General features: G+C 54.6%; 1 protein-coding gene across 3 annotated transcripts; it reads right to left on the bottom strand.

Moving 5' to 3' along the window:
• Positions 1-786: 786 nt before the first annotated feature.
• TNNT2 (troponin T2, cardiac type) lies at positions 787-13807 on the bottom strand. 3 transcript variants are annotated; one of them, XM_054657462.1, is made up of 13 exons: positions 12574-12637; positions 11579-11608; positions 9925-9990; positions 9534-9569; positions 8617-8650; positions 7386-7446; positions 6967-7083; positions 6074-6151; positions 5068-5178; positions 3685-3794; positions 3051-3141; positions 1396-1436; positions 787-1028 (listed from the first exon to the last, which is right to left on the bottom strand). In XM_054657462.1, exons 1-13 carry the CDS (start codon positions 12620-12622, stop codon positions 983-985), a joined length of 870 nt encoding a protein of 289 aa, XP_054513437.1. In that variant the 5' UTR covers positions 12623-12637; the 3' UTR covers positions 787-982. The 3 variants fall into 3 exon arrangements, with proteins under 3 accessions (XP_054513437.1, XP_054513439.1, XP_514092.3); XM_054657464.1 differs by having other exon boundaries at positions 9534-9566; XM_514092.6 differs by lacking the exons at positions 11579-11608; positions 12574-12637 and adding an exon at positions 13790-13807.
• Between the last annotated feature and the right edge of the window lie 2751 nt (positions 13808-16558).

Raw genomic sequence — 16558 nt, 5'->3', positions numbered from 1 at the left:
GCACATGCTCTAGCAAGCAGAAATGGATTTGCTCTGGCCGGGAGACCACAGGAAGCCTTTCCAGACACAGCTCATGAGGCACTTGCTGATGGATGGCAAGTGGGGAGCCAAGGGAAGGAATCAGGAATTGGGGGAAATTCCACGCCTGACAAAGGAATGGAGGGTCAAGAGAATGTGTCGTCTCAGGCTCTCCTCTGGAGAGGAGGATGTGCCCTCTCATCGTTTCCTTGTCTTTCTGCCAACTGAAATCCATGCCACGAAGCTGTCCTCTTCAGCTCAGGACCCTGTGGCTTAAGCCCTCGAGGATGTGCAGATCATGGGAGGGGGAAACTGAGGCACCCAGACTAACCGACACCTCTCAACAACTCAGGCCTGAATAGCTGCCCAATAAAACTGGTCTTCCTTCCTTCCTCAAGAGCTCCCTGTCCCTCAGACGCCTGGTTCCCAGGGCCCTGGCTAGGAGGAGAAAGAGAACGGGAACCATCCGAAGAGGCCTGCATTGTTCTCCAGTGAGTGACTCATGCAGGGAACACTCTGTCCCCCTCAACAGCACTTTTCCCATGTGCTGTTTTGGTGACTCCCAGGAGCAATGATCTGAAGCCCTTTCCACTGCTCCTGCCTCCTGGGCTGCACCCTGGGCCCTCCACCCTCTCCCCAGCTAGAGGCAAGCAGGGAGACCAGACAGGGGAAAGCTCCTCGGAGCTTGGCAGACACCGGGAACCTGTGAGAGCAGGGTCTCGCCTCAGTTTCTCTCTCTCTCTGAAGGGGACGTGACAGAAATGCCAGTCAGTGTGTGGTGGCTTTTTATTACTGGTGTGGAGTGGGTGTGGGGGCAGGCAGGAGTGGTGGCTCCCACCTAGGCCAGCTCCCCATTTCCAAACAGGAGCTGCCTGGGGTGCCCAGGAGGGCCCGGGAACTGGGGGAGTGCAGGCCGGAGGCAGGTGCGAGCGAGGAGCAGATCTTTGGTGAAGGAGGCTGGACTCTATTTCCAGCGCCCGGTGACTTTAGCCTTCCCGCGAGTCTTGGAGCTGCAGGGGAAGCAGGACGCAGTGACATGGAGACACAGGCAGGGTAGTAGGTCACCATGGGGCTGGGGTAGGACTGGGGTGCCAAAGGTGAGAGGAGCAGGCTGGAGCTGCCTCCAGGGGCAGAATAGGGCAGCAGCCTGAGGCTGGAGGGAAGCTTCTCCGCCCCACATTTCACCCCCAGCAGCAAGCAGAGGCCACAGGGAGAGAAGCACGAGGCCCCGGAGGAGCCAGAGAAGGAAACCTGTGGGCTGAAGCAGAGGAGGAAGGGCTGGGAGCCTGGGGCCCTCCAAGGAGGAATGGGATAGCTGGAAGGTAGGGAATGAGGGGGCAGGTGGTGGGCTAGGTGAGAATGACCTCAGACACTTACACTTTCTGGTTATCGTTGATCCTGTTTCGGAGAACATTGATCTGCAAGAAAAGTGGGAAGGACAAAGAGCAACACTGGAGCTGACTGGCTCAGGTCCCAGGTGGCCTGGGGATGGGGAGAAGGGGGCTGAGTGCAGCAGTGCAGGAGGAGAAGGAGGAGCATCGAAGAGTAGGAGGGGTTAGGATAGTTAAGGGTCAGGAGGGGCCCGTGTGCCACAGGCAGAAGCCAAGGAGAAGCTTCCAGGATGCCTCATGGGCCTCCCACTGTGGGGTCCCAGGGCCATAGTAGGTTCAGGATATGAGAGTCCCATAAGAAGGGCCTCTGAGAGCTGGGCACAAAGCTGGAGGCTGTGTCATGGAGCCCTCCTAGCAGCCCAGCCCCAGACCCCTCTGGGGCACCCCTGCCCAGCTGCCCACCATCCCGGAAGCTGTGCCCTTTGAGCAGTAGCATCCCCATGCACCACCCTGCAGGGCACTGCCCCAAAGTTTGGCAAATCTGTGTCCTGTTGGCCGGTGCAGAGTTCAGTGTGGAACCAAAAAAAGAGAAAAAAGTGGAAGGCACAGGACTAGAGAGGCCATAACAATGGCTGACACCTGCTGAGCATTTAGTGGGTGCCAGGCTCTGTCCTGAGCACCTTCCCAGATATGAACCCATAGGGCTGCTATGAGGGCATAGTAAGTTAATACATGGGACATGCTTGGAACAGTGGTTGGAACACTATAGCAATAATAACAATTAGTATTATCTCTGTAACCCTCACAATCACCCTCTGAAGTAGATTGTAGTGTTACCTGTGGAAATGGAGGCAAGAAACAGTGGACTAACTCACCCAACATCACACAGCCAGTGAGGGGCACAGGTAGAAATTCAACCCAGGCATTATGGCTCCAAAGTCCATGCCATTGTCACCAGGCAATACAGCCTCTCTCCGTATTGGGAGGTGGGAGTACCCTGTAGCCACTGCAGCCTGAGCCTGCCCAGCGAGGGGCTTCTTGCCCAGGGAGGAGTGGTTTGGCAGGAGCAGCAAAGGAGACCTTCCAGGGGAAGCTGAATTCTTCCCTTAGGTAGCAAAGAGGCCCTGGGACCGGGGCTGGGGGGTGGTGGGTAAGGAAGGACTGGCACCCAGGTCTAAGCTCCGGTATGCAGCATCAGTGTCCTCTAAGCCATTTCCTTGCCTGGTGTCTGTTCGCCTAAGACCCTCATTAGTGCACATAGGACCCCAAAAGACTGTGGGCTTGAGGCTCAGCCTAATTGTGCCCACACCAGGGCCTTGGGTGTATGTGGGGAGAAGCACCTCTCTGTTGGCAGCCCTTCCCTTCCACTGGGGGTCCTGGCTTGGTGCATCCTGGTCCTTGTAACCAGCTCAGATCACTGAGCTGCTGCCTCGACGTGTTGGAGACCCCCAGGGTTGGAACACCAGGAAAGTGTCTCTGCTCAGCCCCAGCGAGCTCTCAGACACTTCCAGCAAGCAGTCGTCAATGCGGTGGACATGGAACACTGCTGAAGGCCAGGCAGCAGGGGCAGATGCAGGAGCTGAAGGGGGCTGTTGGGGAATAGGGACAGGGACCCAGGGACCTGCGGCAGTATTACGGGACCCAGTGAACCAGGAGGAGTGTGAGATGGAGATGCTGGGCGGGGACAGCATGGCGGCCCACCTCATATTTCTGCTGCTTGAACTTCTCCTGCAGGTCGAACTTCTCTGCCTCCAAGTTATAGATGCTCTGCCACAGCTCCTTGGCCTTCTCCCTGCACGGGCAAGGGTGAGAATGGGGAGGTCCAGTAAGAAAGGGCCCTCCTGGGCCTCCGTCCTTGTCCCGGCCCAGCCCCCAGCGTCCCAGCCCTCCTTCCCACCTCCAGGCCTGCCAAGGGTACCCCAGCCCACCCCCTGGGCCTGACCCAGCCTGGGGACCAGACGGCAGCACCCAGTGCTCAGGAATGGACACCAGGGACTGCCAGGGCAAAGTTCCAAGAACAAGCGGGGAGCAGGAGAAGCCCTTCTGGCGCAGGAGAGCATCTAGTTCAATCCCCTGTCCTGACACCCGTGTGCAGGTGGGTAGGTGAAGCTCAGAGGGGTGGGGCACCTGCTCAGTTCTCTTTCCCCATCAGCAAAGCCCAGAAAGGAGTTGGCCCGACCTGCTGGGGCCCAGCGCTGGTCCCACCAAACTTGCCATGGGAAAATATGTGAGGCAGTCACGCCCTCTGGTGGCTCACAGCAAGAAGTGCCCTCGGCCCGACCCCTCCCAGAGCAGATGCAGGCAGTGCCCCAGGACCACTCCTCCCAGCCCCCACCTCAGCTGATCTTCATTCAGGTGGTCGATGGCCAGCACCTTCCTCCTCTCGGCCAGAATCTTCTTCTTCTTTTCCCGCTCAGTCTGCCTCTTCCCACTTTTCCGCTCTGTCTGAAGGGTGTGGGAAGCAGAGAAAACTGGCCAGATTGCCCCCTCCCTGTCCCCTAACCCTCCCCAAACCCCCTGGGGGTGGAGCAAGGCCTGCCGGAGGGCCAGGTTCTTATGCTCTTCTTCCTGCCACACCCCACAACTACCAACTACATGTATTCCCTGGGGAAACTGAGGCAGGGGCAAGGAGGATCACGTCAGTCTCTTCCTTCTTTGCCTAACTAATCTCTTCCACCTCTCACCAGCTTCCCCCCTCCCCAGCCAGCCCAATCTCTTCACTCCTCCCCTCCAGCAAGGCGCCTTCCCCTCCCAGGGAGCTCCCCAAAACTATGGGGAGGAAGAAGGCTTGAGGTTTTTGGTACCCACCTGGGCCTGCTAAACCGGGAAACCATGAGAGAGAGGCCCAGAGAAAAAGACCAAGACGGCAACAGAGTCACAGAGAGAAGGCAGGAAGACAAAGGCAAGGAGAGACATGGAAGAGAAGATTCAGATACTCGCTGTAGTCAGCCGGGTTTACTAGGACGTGGGTCTGAGGGTTACAGCAGGGGCTGTTTGATAGCATGAAGACTTTGATGCCAAAGTCTTGGCTGGTGTGGTCACCATGGGGGCAGAGGCAGGGGGTGGCCTAGTCCTGAGCTAGGGACTAAGCTGGAAATCTAAGAAAATGTTTTGATTCCTTCACTACCTAGAGAAAATCAATTTCACATATCCCTCCTCCCTTGAGAATGGAGGACCTAGGAGGAATGGGGCACAAAAGTTAGGGATCGAGAGTGAGTTTCCAGGAACAAACAACCTCACATCTGTGTGGCACATAGACACTTTCCATGGTAGCTCATTTGAGCTTCTCAAAGCATCAAGGCAGGCAATATGAGCACCAGCTGAGGAAACCGAGGCTCAGAGGTTGCAAAAGGTCACACAACTGTATGTGGCAGAGCTGGGTCTCCAACTAGAGCTCTGACTCTAGGCACAAGGCTCTTCCAGCTGCACCCAGCCTCCTTGGGGGCTCCTGAGCACTGCTGGGGCCAGGCATGGGGGGCACCATTGGTGCCCCAGGCTCTGCCTGTAGCCCCCTACCCCAGCAAGCCCCTCCTAGTGCAAGCCGCGGTCACGCTGAAAACCAGCTCAGGGCTGGGCATGAGGAGACCTCAGTCTTCCACCCACAGCAGCTGGGAATCTCTTCCTGGGACCTGACCTAAAGTCTACCTGCTGCAGTGGACACCTCATTCCTCAGGGCTATACTAGGATCTCCTGGCAACCCCTGCTGCTCCCTACCTACCTTCTGGATGTAACCCCCAAAATGCATCATGTTGGACAAAGCCTTCTTCTTCCGGGCCTCATCCTCAGCCTTCCTCCTGTTCTCCTCCTCCTCTCGTCGAGCCCTCTCTTCCTGATTTACAGCAGGGAGGAAGAAAGCAAATTAGGGGAAAGGATTGGAAACCCTGATTCTGGGCTGAAGCTTGTGGTCTTTATGGGTGAGTTCAGCTTTCTCTCCGCTCAGCAAGGAGCTTTCTGAGAGGGTAGCTCCCCGCACAGTGCTGGCCCACAGGAGTCCACTGACTGAGAAATGACTGCGTGATTGAATGAGGTCCTGATTCCCAAATGTGAGGTCTCGTCATCCCCTTAAGCTGGGAGTGCCCCTGGAAGACCTGTTGCTCTGGAAATGCCTTCAGCAGCTGCACAGGAAGAGAGCTACGGGGCCTTCGGTTCCCACAAAGTCTGCACTGGGGAAGGGATGAGGGCTGGAGAGTCTTATAAAATAACACGTTCATAAGGACGCAGGCGTTTCTGTCTTGTTTGCTGATGTATTATCAGAGCCAAGACAATGCCCAGCACTTCCTAGGTTGATATTGTTATTGTCTCTTTTTTTTCTTTTTTCTTTTTTTTTTTGAGTTGGAGTTTCACTCTTGTTGCCCAGGCTAGAGTGCAATGGCATGACCTCGGCTCACTGCAACCTCGCCTCCTGGGTTCAAGCGATTCTCCTGCCTCAGCCTCCTGAGTAGCTAGGATTACCGGCATGCGCCACCACGCCCGGCTAATTTTGTATTTTTAGTAGTGACAGGGTTTCTCCACGTTGGTCAGGATGGTCTCGAACTCCCAACCTCAAGTGATCTACCCGCCTTGGCCTCCCAAAGTGCTGGGATTACAGGCATGAGCCACCGCACCCGGCCAATATTGTCTCTTGACTGATTTCATTCATGTTGATGAACAGAGAGGGGCCTGGGGGCCCAGCAGGAGCTGGGAGCATGGGGGGCCTCCATGGGCCTGGGCTGGGGGTCACTCACAGCCAGGCGGTTCTGCCGCTCCTTCTCCCGCTCATTCCGGATGCGCTGCTGCTCGGCCCGCTCTGCCCGGCGTCTCTCCTAAGGAGAAGAGGCAAAGCCCACCCAGGTGTGCATAGGGAGAAGGTGACATTGCAGGTACAGAAACCTGCATGGGGTGGCAAGGGAATTCCTGGGGGAGGGTTCCTTCCAGAGTCTTGAAGCAGTGGTGCCCGGCCTCCAAGGGCCTCCACTTTCAACCAGCTCCACGGACGTGCACACCAGGGTACCTGCAGTGACCCACCTCCAACATTCCTCATGGTGAGACTGCCCTCCACAATTGGGAGACATCAGGCAGGCTCCTTCTGAGCTCTGCCCCCACCTCCATCCCACCCTGCCCTGGCAGCTGCTCTGTGCCATACGCTTGGATAGATGGCCAAGTCATTGCTCCAGCCAGAGCAGCATGTCTGTGGGAAGGCAAGTTTGATGGGAAGAAACAAAAGCAATCAAAGCAGCCTCCACACTCTGCAGGAGAAGGATGTGGGATTCTGCAGGTCACACTCCCCTTCATCTGCGGGGGAAGAGGAGGCAAGGGCAGGGGTGGTGCAGCAGGCCTGTGACCAATCAGTCCACAGCCCGGGCCTGAATTAGGCCCTGGGGGAGGCCTAAAACAGATCAGACTCAGCTCTGGCAGTCAAGGAGCATCCAGTAGGATGGGGAGGGAAGGCGGGGACCCGAGAAACCAGTCAGGGCTGCAGGAGCTGTGCAGAATGCTGGAGGGCCTCTGAAGGAGACCTCACACCTAGCTGGGTTTGAGGCACCGAGGAAGGCTGTCTGGAGGAGGTGGGGCCTCACAAAAGGGATGGAGGACAGACTGGGCCATCAGAGAACATTAGGTGGGCAGACTGGACACCTACGATCCTGTCTTTGAGAGAAACGAGCTCCTCCTCCTCTTTCTTCCTGTTCTCAAAGTGAGCCTCGATCAGCGCCTGCAACTCATTCAGGTCCTTCTCCATGCGCTTCCGGTGGATGTCCTGTGGGTGGACCACTGCAGCTCAGAGGCTGCCACTCCAAAGAGTCCAGAGGAGAGATGGGTGGGCTAGACACCCCCCAACGCAGTGCAAAAGACCTCTGGCAGGGCCTGGCGCCTGGCCAGGGAAGGGGTAACTGTGGCCTGAACCCAGGACCACGCTCATGGATGGGCACCCAGCCTGGCTGGTGCTGCACCCCATCCCACCTATGCTCTACCCCAGCCCAAGGTCACAAAATCTCTGTCACTGAGGGCCCTTGGGACTATCCCCAGCCCAGGCCTGCTCAACCCACAGCCAACGCTTACATCAAAGTCCACTCTCTCTCCATCGGGGATCTTGGGAGGCACCAAGTTGGGCATGAACGACCTGTTGGAGAGAGGAATAGTCAGTGAGCATCAGCCCCATTCTGGACCCAGGGACTGAGGGTGTCCAGGACAGGCAGGGCCCTGATCCTTCCTAGAGAATCTTCCAGCACTGCCCCGACCAACCACAGCAATGATAGTAACACTGACGTCAACAATGGCAGTCTTCAGCCTTGCTCAGCACCTGGGAATACACAAAGCTCTTTCACATACGCTATTTCACTTCGTGCTCATGATATGCCCATGAAGTGGGTACCGTTAATCTCACTTAGGAGAACTGAGGCTCAGGGAGGTAGAATGACTTGCTCAAAGCCACACAACTTGGAATCAAAAAAGCTGTGACAAGATGCCATGCTTCTTGGACTCCAAATCCCCTGGTGGACCCCGCAGAAACTCGCCATGAACCTGGGAGTCTTGCAGTTTGGTCCTGGTCCCAACACATACTGAGACCCAGGGGGTTCTCTGATTCTTCATGTCCCCATCTGCCCTCAGGTGTGTGGAGCTGAAATGAGATACCGCAGTGCACAAGAGGCCAGGAAGGGGGAAGGCACTGGGCAAATAAATGGATCTGGGATGTCTTGGGCTGGTTTCAGAAGGCCCCACTGAAATGGGAAGAGCCTGTGAGTGGGCAGAGGTGCCATGGGTCAACCTCTGCTGGCAGGGTTGGCATCATAAAAAGGGAAATGCTCCCTATCCCCCAGCCCCCCCAGCACACACCACCTTCAGGTGGGCTTCACGTGTGTGGCACCAAGCCACCCTGCCCTCTCTCAGCTCTCTGAAGCCGCCATGCCTATGCTGGCACGGTTTCATTGTTTGGCTCCCCACAATCTGCTTCCCTTAATCCCAAGGTCCCACCTCGGCCATGGAGGAGGGTGTTCTGGCCATACTGTGAGAGAGGAGAGTGTCTGTTCAGGGCCCTTCCTCTAGAAGAACATAGCCCCATCCCTGCTAGGGTGCACGATTGGTGATGGAGTGTTGGGTGGAATTCAGCCCTCACTCACTCCCTTAGGAAGAGACGCTTGTGCAGTACACAACTTGTACAACTGTACTGTGGTGCTCTGTGCCCACCAAACCCCCAGCCCGTGTCCACTGCACCATACTGCACCCTGTTCCATCATCATCCTCTCTCCCTGAGCCTCTGCTCCCGGCTCTACCCAGGTGCCTCCCCACTCACCTGGGCTTTGGTTTGGACTCCTCCATTGGGCCATCTGGAGGAGATAGAAGCACACAGCCATGGGTCAGGGGGCCCCAGACGTGGTCCCAACTCTGCCCTCGATGAGCTAGACCCCTGTGGATTTCCATTTCCCCATCTGCACAGTAAGTCCCTCCCGGCACTGGGGAGCCCTGATTCCAGAAGCATCCAGGAGAATGAAGGCAGCGGGGGCTGCAGATGCCACACTCCCTCTCCCATAGAGTTCTGCAGGGCACACACTCACGCAGTGTGGAACTTCACACAAAGCCTTCTCTCACTCACCAGTTCTGGGCAAAGCAATTTTGCTTCTCTTGTGCTTCACAGTGACAAGGCCTTTGGAAAGGTCCCCAAGGGTCCTGGCCCTAGAATCCCCTCCCAGGTCTTTGCCTTCTTTGTTACCCCCTGGACTTCCTGGTGGCCACAGGGCAGAAGCTGATGACATGATTCCAAGCCCCAGCTGGTTGTCCCCTCCCCTTTGGAGAAGTGACTGGGACCACCTAGAACCCTGGTGAAGGCTGCAGCATGACAATGACTGCAGCAATGACCCACCATGACCATCTATGCATTGGGATTTCATCCTACAAGTGATTTCACCTAAGCTCTAGGAGCTTCATGTGTGGATATGACTTCTGGGTCCCATTGCTCTGTCCAGACCAGGGGGCTGGACAATGGTCCCCTCTCCCACTGGGTGCCACCAATGCAACTTCTCTGGGAGAAGGGGCAAAGTTGAAAGCTCAACATCTAAAACTTTGGAAGTGCCACCAAGTTCTGTCCTCTCCTCTCCCAAACCCTCTCAGTGCACATCCACTTCCCTGGAAAGAGCACTGTGGGCATTCTCCTCCAAAGCTGCTGTGAGGGGTTCCTTTGCCTCCCTTGTACCTCTCTCCTGATATCCTTACCTTCAGCCTCCTTTGCTTCCTCTTCTTCTTCATCTTCTAAATGAAACACGAGAAATCAATCAAGGTCCTTGTTCTGAGCTCAAGTCCCCCCCTCCGCCACCAGCAAGAGCCTCCCCCACAGATAAGCCCTAGCCAAGATGCACTCTGTTGGTTTTTGGGGTTACAGAGCTGTCTCTCACACACACATTCCCCTGGACCCAAGACTGCCTGACACAAGAGAAGCGCTGGGTCAACGTTTGTTGATTGGGCAATCAATGGTTGAATCTTAGTCGATAGGAGAATCAGGTGCACATGGGAAAGCCTGTTCTGGGGGGTTTCTCACTGCCTCAGAAATGGCTCCAGGGGCTCTCGCCACCCCCCGAGGCCCCTGCACCCTCAACCAGAGACTTACCTTCTGCCCTGGTCTCCTCGATCTCAGCCTCTGCTTCAGCATCCTCTTCCGCTGCCTCCTCCTGCTCTGGAGAAGTGAAGCAGACAGAGTGAAGAAGCAGGCCCCACTCATGCTATCAGGCAGAACCCAGAGCAGAGAATGGGCAGTGGGGAGTGGGGATGGGGGTCAAGACGTCTAGGTCCAGATGAATTTGGGGGCAACCAACGTGCTGGGGGGCTGCCATTCTTGGTTTTGACTGTCGGCTACCTCCCGCCACCCAGCTTAGCCCCACTCATCCCGGCAACCTCCCTGATGATGGGACTCCACCTCATTCCCCAACTTTCCAGCCCAGAAGTTCCACCCCGTGTCTGGCACCACAGAACATGCCCTGCTTAAGCCGAGGTGTCCAGAAGCTCCTGTCCTGAACCGAGTGACTCTAGACACCCTCAATCCACATCTCAAAGAAACCAAAAGAGTACGACTGTGTGGCTGGATGGCACACCCAACATCTGGATCTTCGTACTATCCAGAAAGTGGGCAGGATTTTTCTATTTTCATCTATTTGTTTGGCAGGATGTGGCCCCCATCTCACTCAGGCACTTGGTGTAGACAGACAGACAAACAGATAAGGGAGACAGGACACCGCCTGGCCTGGGCTGTGCCTGTAGGAAGTGTTCTGTGATGCCTGTTCACTGATGCACTGGGAAGTGGGTGCCTCTTGGCAGAGGGAGAAGAAAAGCTTCAGACAGGAGGAAGACACCATCGTGGGAGAAGGGTTGGCCTTCATTCCCTCTGTCCTCCCTTCCCAGGTCTGAGTCCTCTCTGAAGCCTGGAGATGCCTTTTATTTGATCCCTGCAGGAGTCTTACCTCAAAATGATCCTTCTAGAAAGTGTGAAAGCAGAGGGCTAGCGAGGAAGGACATGGCCATTGTGGGGTCTACCTTTAGACCATCTTGTTCACACCTCTGCCACCTCATCTGACGTGTCATTTCTCTGTATAATATACCCCAGCCCACCCAGTGGCCATGCAACATCCCAAGGATGGGGAGCTTACTGCCTCCCCAACCCACCTACTGCATCTTGAGATATAGCTGTCAGAACACACTTTCTAAAATTAAGCCCTGGTCTCACTCCCTTGCCTTGGTCCTGTGCTCCCCATCAGCAGGGCGCATCTGAAGGCTGACGTCATGCCCTTCCTGCTCTGGCTATTTCCAGTCTCCCTGGCTGCTCTCCAGAGGACTCTGTCCCCAGACCCCCCAACCAACACCTGGCCACCCTGCTTGGCGCTGTCCAGCTCCTAAGGAGGGCCCAGCATGGAACACTGGGGTGTGCGTGGGGGCAGGGTGGCGCTGCTGTCTTCCAGGTGCCAGGTCCCCTCTATGGCCACATTTGGAGCAGCTTGGGAGAACAGCTAGCCTTGGTCCCTCCCACCACCCAACTCAGGGGAAGGATCCAGGAACCAGGAAGAGGAGCCAGTGGCCCTGAAGTTCAGGCATGATGATCAGCTTGGAACTGTGATCCTGGCCCCTGGGAGGCAGGGGAGGTAACGACTGACCCACTCCGTCCCTGCCCCCTACTCACACCCCCCAGCCCCCACAACAGGGCCCCTGGGCAAGGAGGCTGCACTCGGGACAGCAGGCAGCAGAAAGCACCACAGAAGGAAAGGCTGTACTACCGTCTTCGTCCTCTCTCCAGTCCTCCTCTTCTGAGGTTCAGGGAGTGGCCGCAGCGGAGGGGAAAAGCGAGACAGGTTAGTCTGGGAGCAGAGAGCCCGGGGCAGGAGCAGCCGCCCAGCGCAGTGGTTTTAAGAGTGTGGGCTTTGGAGTTAGGCCGGCATTCCAATTCCCAAGCCACTACTTTCCAGCAACAGGGGCAACTCTCAGTTACTTCCCTGAGCCTCAGGTGCCTCATCAGTAAAATGGGAATCATTCTACTCACTTCTCAGCCGTGGTGAGGACTGAATGACCTAGCGTGCATTGAGCGCCCAGCAGGTGCCTGGCACAAGAGGAGCATGCGATCTGTGGTAACTGCAATGCCTCTAGACGACAGAGCCTTGGCCTCCTTCTTACTAAGACAGAGGCCCCTAAAGAGCAGAGAGTGGGGGACAATTCACTTCCATCAAATTTCCTGCCCTCAATGAGCCTGCCCATGTTCCTGCTCTGAATGAGGCTCTTGGGTATCCTGCAAACTACGTCCAGTTTCCAGGAGTCACACTTTAGAAAGCCTCACTGGAGAGCCTGGCCCCAGGGGAGATTTGCCCGGCCTGTTGGGAGGATGCTGCCCCATTTAAGAAGGGTCCAGCATTATAAACCTAAGGAAAGAGGCTGCATCTACAACAGTTGTTCTATGTACAAATATCTGCCCAAAAAAACAGTTCCAGCAAGTGGAACAATTCCTCTCGTGGAAGAAGGACACCTGGCATTATCTATCCTGCAGGCTTAGTGGACACCCATCTAGACGTTGCTCTCTCTTGATCATTTGCAGCCAGATCCTCAACTGTGTGGGAGGCGGGTCTCGTCTATTCCTGGCAAGCAAGGCAGATGCTACACGGCTCAGGCCCCAGCACAGTGGAGAATGACCCTGCTAACTCACAGCCAAATTCTACTGTGTGTGGCAGGCAGATTGGTCCGAAATCCAGAGATCTATGTCTCAAACTCCACCACCCCAAACCTGTTATAAGGAAGTGGAAAATCCTCCAAAACAAAGGAAGGGATATCATATCAAGAGTCTGTTGAGGGAACACAGCAGAATTTGGAGCCAGTTAGACTTTTTATTCAAAAATATATTTCTGATAGCTTCTGAAGTATCTGGTGTTCCTTAAAAACCAAAAAAGACGCCTGTGGCCTCTTTCAGTTTCTCCTGTGAATTTCTCTTCTGTCTCCTCTTTGGCCAGACGCCCCTGGAACAGCCCTAAATGTGCAGGAGGGTCCCCATTTTCCCTAGGAGCCATGGGGAGCAAGGGCGGGGCCACCTGGGCTCCCCCCTTGGACCTTCATAGAGACCCTTCTCCTAATATCTACACGCCACATGCTGAAGTGATACCTGAGCCACTAAAAGGCAGGGTCCACCTGCCTGGGGTGCAGGGGGAGGACTGGAGTGAAGCCTCTGAATGATTTCCATGTGCCAAGCTCTCAGGAAGAAGGGAAGGTGAGGGCGTTCTTTCAGGGAGATGTGGGACCCACAGCTGAGGAGGGCAATGGGTTAACTGATCAGAATAGGAGCAGCAAGAGGGGCCTCTGCAAACTTGGAATCATGACAAATCTTCATGCCGAGATAAGACGTCTCAGATCACTGAGCAATTTCATACTCACAATCACATTTGAGAAATTACTAAATGGAATCTTTTGGGGCATATCATGGCATTGTGGTTATGGTTTTTAAGTAGTGCTTATCTCTTAGAGATACGGCGTAGCGAAATCTTGAAGCGTGAACTGACATGGTGCCTGGGAACAATTTTGGATGTCTGCTCCAAAATAACTGGTGGAAGGCGGAGTATAGAGGAAAGAAGACTGGCCCTAAGATGATGATTGTTGAAGCTGGTGATGGGTACATTGGGCAGGGGGGCCATTATTATTATTATTGCTACCTTTATATGCATTTAAAATTTCCCATGATAAAAGGGTGAAGAAGCAAAAAAAAATTGGGAAAAGTGATCATTGTGTTTGAAGCAAATGGCCGACAGAAGAGACAGGTTTAAATCGTTTGCCTCAAGACCCGAGCAACCCAGGTAGGACTGATTCCCATTTTAGAAGGCACTGTTGTTGGAGGATCTTGCTCAGCTGAGAGTGAGGAGCAGGGACAGATGAGCTGCTTTCCCAGGGCTCCCAGGATTTCCACATTGCTGAGCCTGCCCCTTTCTGGCTCTCCACCTGCCTGAGGTACATACCTTCAACAGCTGCTTCTGCTCAGAAGAGAAGTCCAGGCAGCAAGAGAAGAGAGAAGAGGTGGGTCAGTTTCGAACCAGGCTGTCTTTGATCCAAATGAGTACACACGTTTACGCTTACCTTCCTGCTCCCTGAGAGCAACAGGAAACACTGTCAGTAGCTCGCACACAAGCACATGCAAACACACATGCCTGCACACACATGCACACACTGGCCTTTCCCCAGAGATAATCCCCCTTTTTTTTCCCTTGTTGCCTAGTGGAGTCCACGCTGCCCTGCCCACCTTGCAATGACACCCACTAGCCTGGCCTGCCCTTCTCATGCAGGGCTGCCTCCTATCATCCTCCGCAAGCCTCCGGCCCAGCCAGGTTGGTCTCATCAGCATTCTGCTCACTTACTCTTTCCATCTTTGCCCAAGCTGTACCCCTTTCTAGAAAGTCCTGCCCTCTCCCAAATCTCTTATCTTTCCAAATTCTACACAGGTAGGACCTGCCTTCTCCATACAGCCCCCTGACTATTCCAGCCCCTGATCTCCCTCTCCTCAGAACTCCTACACTACCAACAGCCCGCCCTCCACACCGGGCCCCCAGTTGCTAATTTCTTCTCCCAGTTTATGTCTTAACATCTCAACAAGAGTAAGTTCTGTGAGGGCAGTAGCCGTGCCTATACCTCTGTCTCCTCCCTGGTGACCACTATCCTCTGTAGTTATTGGATTGGCTGTGTCCCACCCCCTGGTTTCCCTCTGGGATAGGACTGTGGGCAGGGCACTGTCATGAGAGAGTAGGGATCCAAGACAGGGTGATAACACTGGGTTCTGAGCTGGGGTTTGGGGGGCATAATCAGCTCTGTGCCTCTGGAGAGTCACTGAACCTTCCTCAGTCAGTTTCAGGAGACCCAACATCTCAGCTTCTCTGTTCATGGCCCCTAGCCAAGACTGGCCAAGGACACTGATGACCCTGGAGCTGAACCTCTGTGCTTCCCGAAGTCTCTCGGCCTGTGCTCTGCCTGGGATCCACAACCCAGGGGTATAGAAGTGGAAAGGAAATGGCTATATCTCTCCTCGGGGCACCCAAAACACACACAGCTACTTCTACCCAGAATCCTAGGGACAGCTGGGAGGCTCCTGGACCAGGTGTCAGGGCAGCGGGGGGAGAGGACCCCACTCAGGCAAGATGCTCCAGATACTCACTCCTCCTCGTACTCTTCCACCACCTCTTCTATGTCAGACATGGTCTCTGCTCTCCCTCCAAAAGGAGAAAAAAGTCAGTGCAGGTATAAAGGGAAGCCTGCCTTCCTCAGAAGAGCTCTGGCCCCCGTTGTACAGAGATCAGCGAGGCCTAGGGTGAATCTAGTTCCACCCCTCATGAGCTGTGTGACCTGCAACAAAAAGCCTGTTTTCTCCCCTGCCGGGGGAGATAGTGACACCCACATGGCAGCAAGGCCACCTGCTGATGTCCACTTCGTTCCTTGCCCCTGAACAGGCAATACTGCCTGGGATGCTGCATTTCCATTTGTGACACTCAAGACAATGTCTGCAGTTTCTCAACCTTTCCATCCACTCTGCCCACCCCCACTCCACAGGATCTGTTCAGCACTGTACAAATCTTCACTGCACAAAGCCTCACTGCAGCCTCAACCTTCTGGGCTCAAGCGATTCTCCCACCTCAGCCTCCTGAGTTGCTGGGACTATAGTTGTGCACCACCATGCCCGACTAATTTTTGTATTTTTAGTAAAGCTGGGATTTTGCCACATTGCCCAGGCTGTTTCGAACTCCCAGGCTCAAGGGATCCTCCTGCCTCAGCCTCTCGAAGTGCTAAGATTACAGGCGTGAGCCACCGCACCCATTCCATGTGTGCTGGACAAAAGTGAGACCTGGACGAAAGGTCTTTGGGCACCCCAAGAGACCGGCCTGGACAAATGAGTGAGAACTTATCTCTAAATAAATAAATCAAAGCACACAGGGGGGATCCTTGTGGTTTGGGATCTTTTCAGTATGTAGACTGTGGTGATGGATACATGAACCTCCACAGGTTAAAGTTGTTTAGAGTTTCACATACACATGGTGCAATTGTGGGCAAATCTGAATAAGATCATAGATTGATTGTATTGATGTCCAATCTTGGTTTTGATATTGTACTAATTTTGCAAATGTTGCCCTTGGGAGAAACTGGGCATGGTGTGTAAACGCTCGTTATTAAAGACAACTGGGTATTAGTCTTTAATTATGTCAATGAAAATTCCGATTAAAAAAATGTTCCCCCAGGGAACTCATTCTGAGATCATCTTCTCACTGCACTGGGAACAGATAATCTAGATTCAGATCCTCTTCCATTAGCTTGCTGAGGGTGTTTAGGCGAGTCTTTTTAACATCTCCAAACCTCAGTCCTTTCTCTGTCTCATGGAGATAAAGTGTACACAGCCTGGCTACTCAGGGTCTTTACGAGGCTCCAGTTGACATTAACAAAAGGGGAAGGCATTAGGCAACGTCAGGTGTTACAGTGCGCGTGTAATCACAGGGAGGGGGCAGAGAGCAAGCACTTGAGTGTGAGACTAATCTTGTTTTGAATGCTGGCCCCAGCATGCGTTTGCCTGCGACCTTGGCAAGGTCATTTAACCTCCCTACATCTCAGCTCTCTTTGCTGTGAAATTACTGCTCTTCTTGGGTAGGTGTGAGGAACAGAGGTGGTGTGAAGTGTAGGCATTCAGCTAATAACTACTATGACCCAACCCTCCGGGGCCATGACAGTGCACTGCTCCAGGGACACAATCA

This window comes from Pan troglodytes, chromosome 1 (genome assembly GCF_028858775.2).
Source record: "Pan troglodytes isolate AG18354 chromosome 1, NHGRI_mPanTro3-v2.0_pri, whole genome shotgun sequence".
Classification (NCBI taxonomy): domain Eukaryota; kingdom Metazoa; phylum Chordata; class Mammalia; order Primates; family Hominidae; genus Pan; species Pan troglodytes.
Note: the sequence above shows the minus strand (reverse complement) of the source record. Positions and strands in the feature narration are given on the sequence as shown.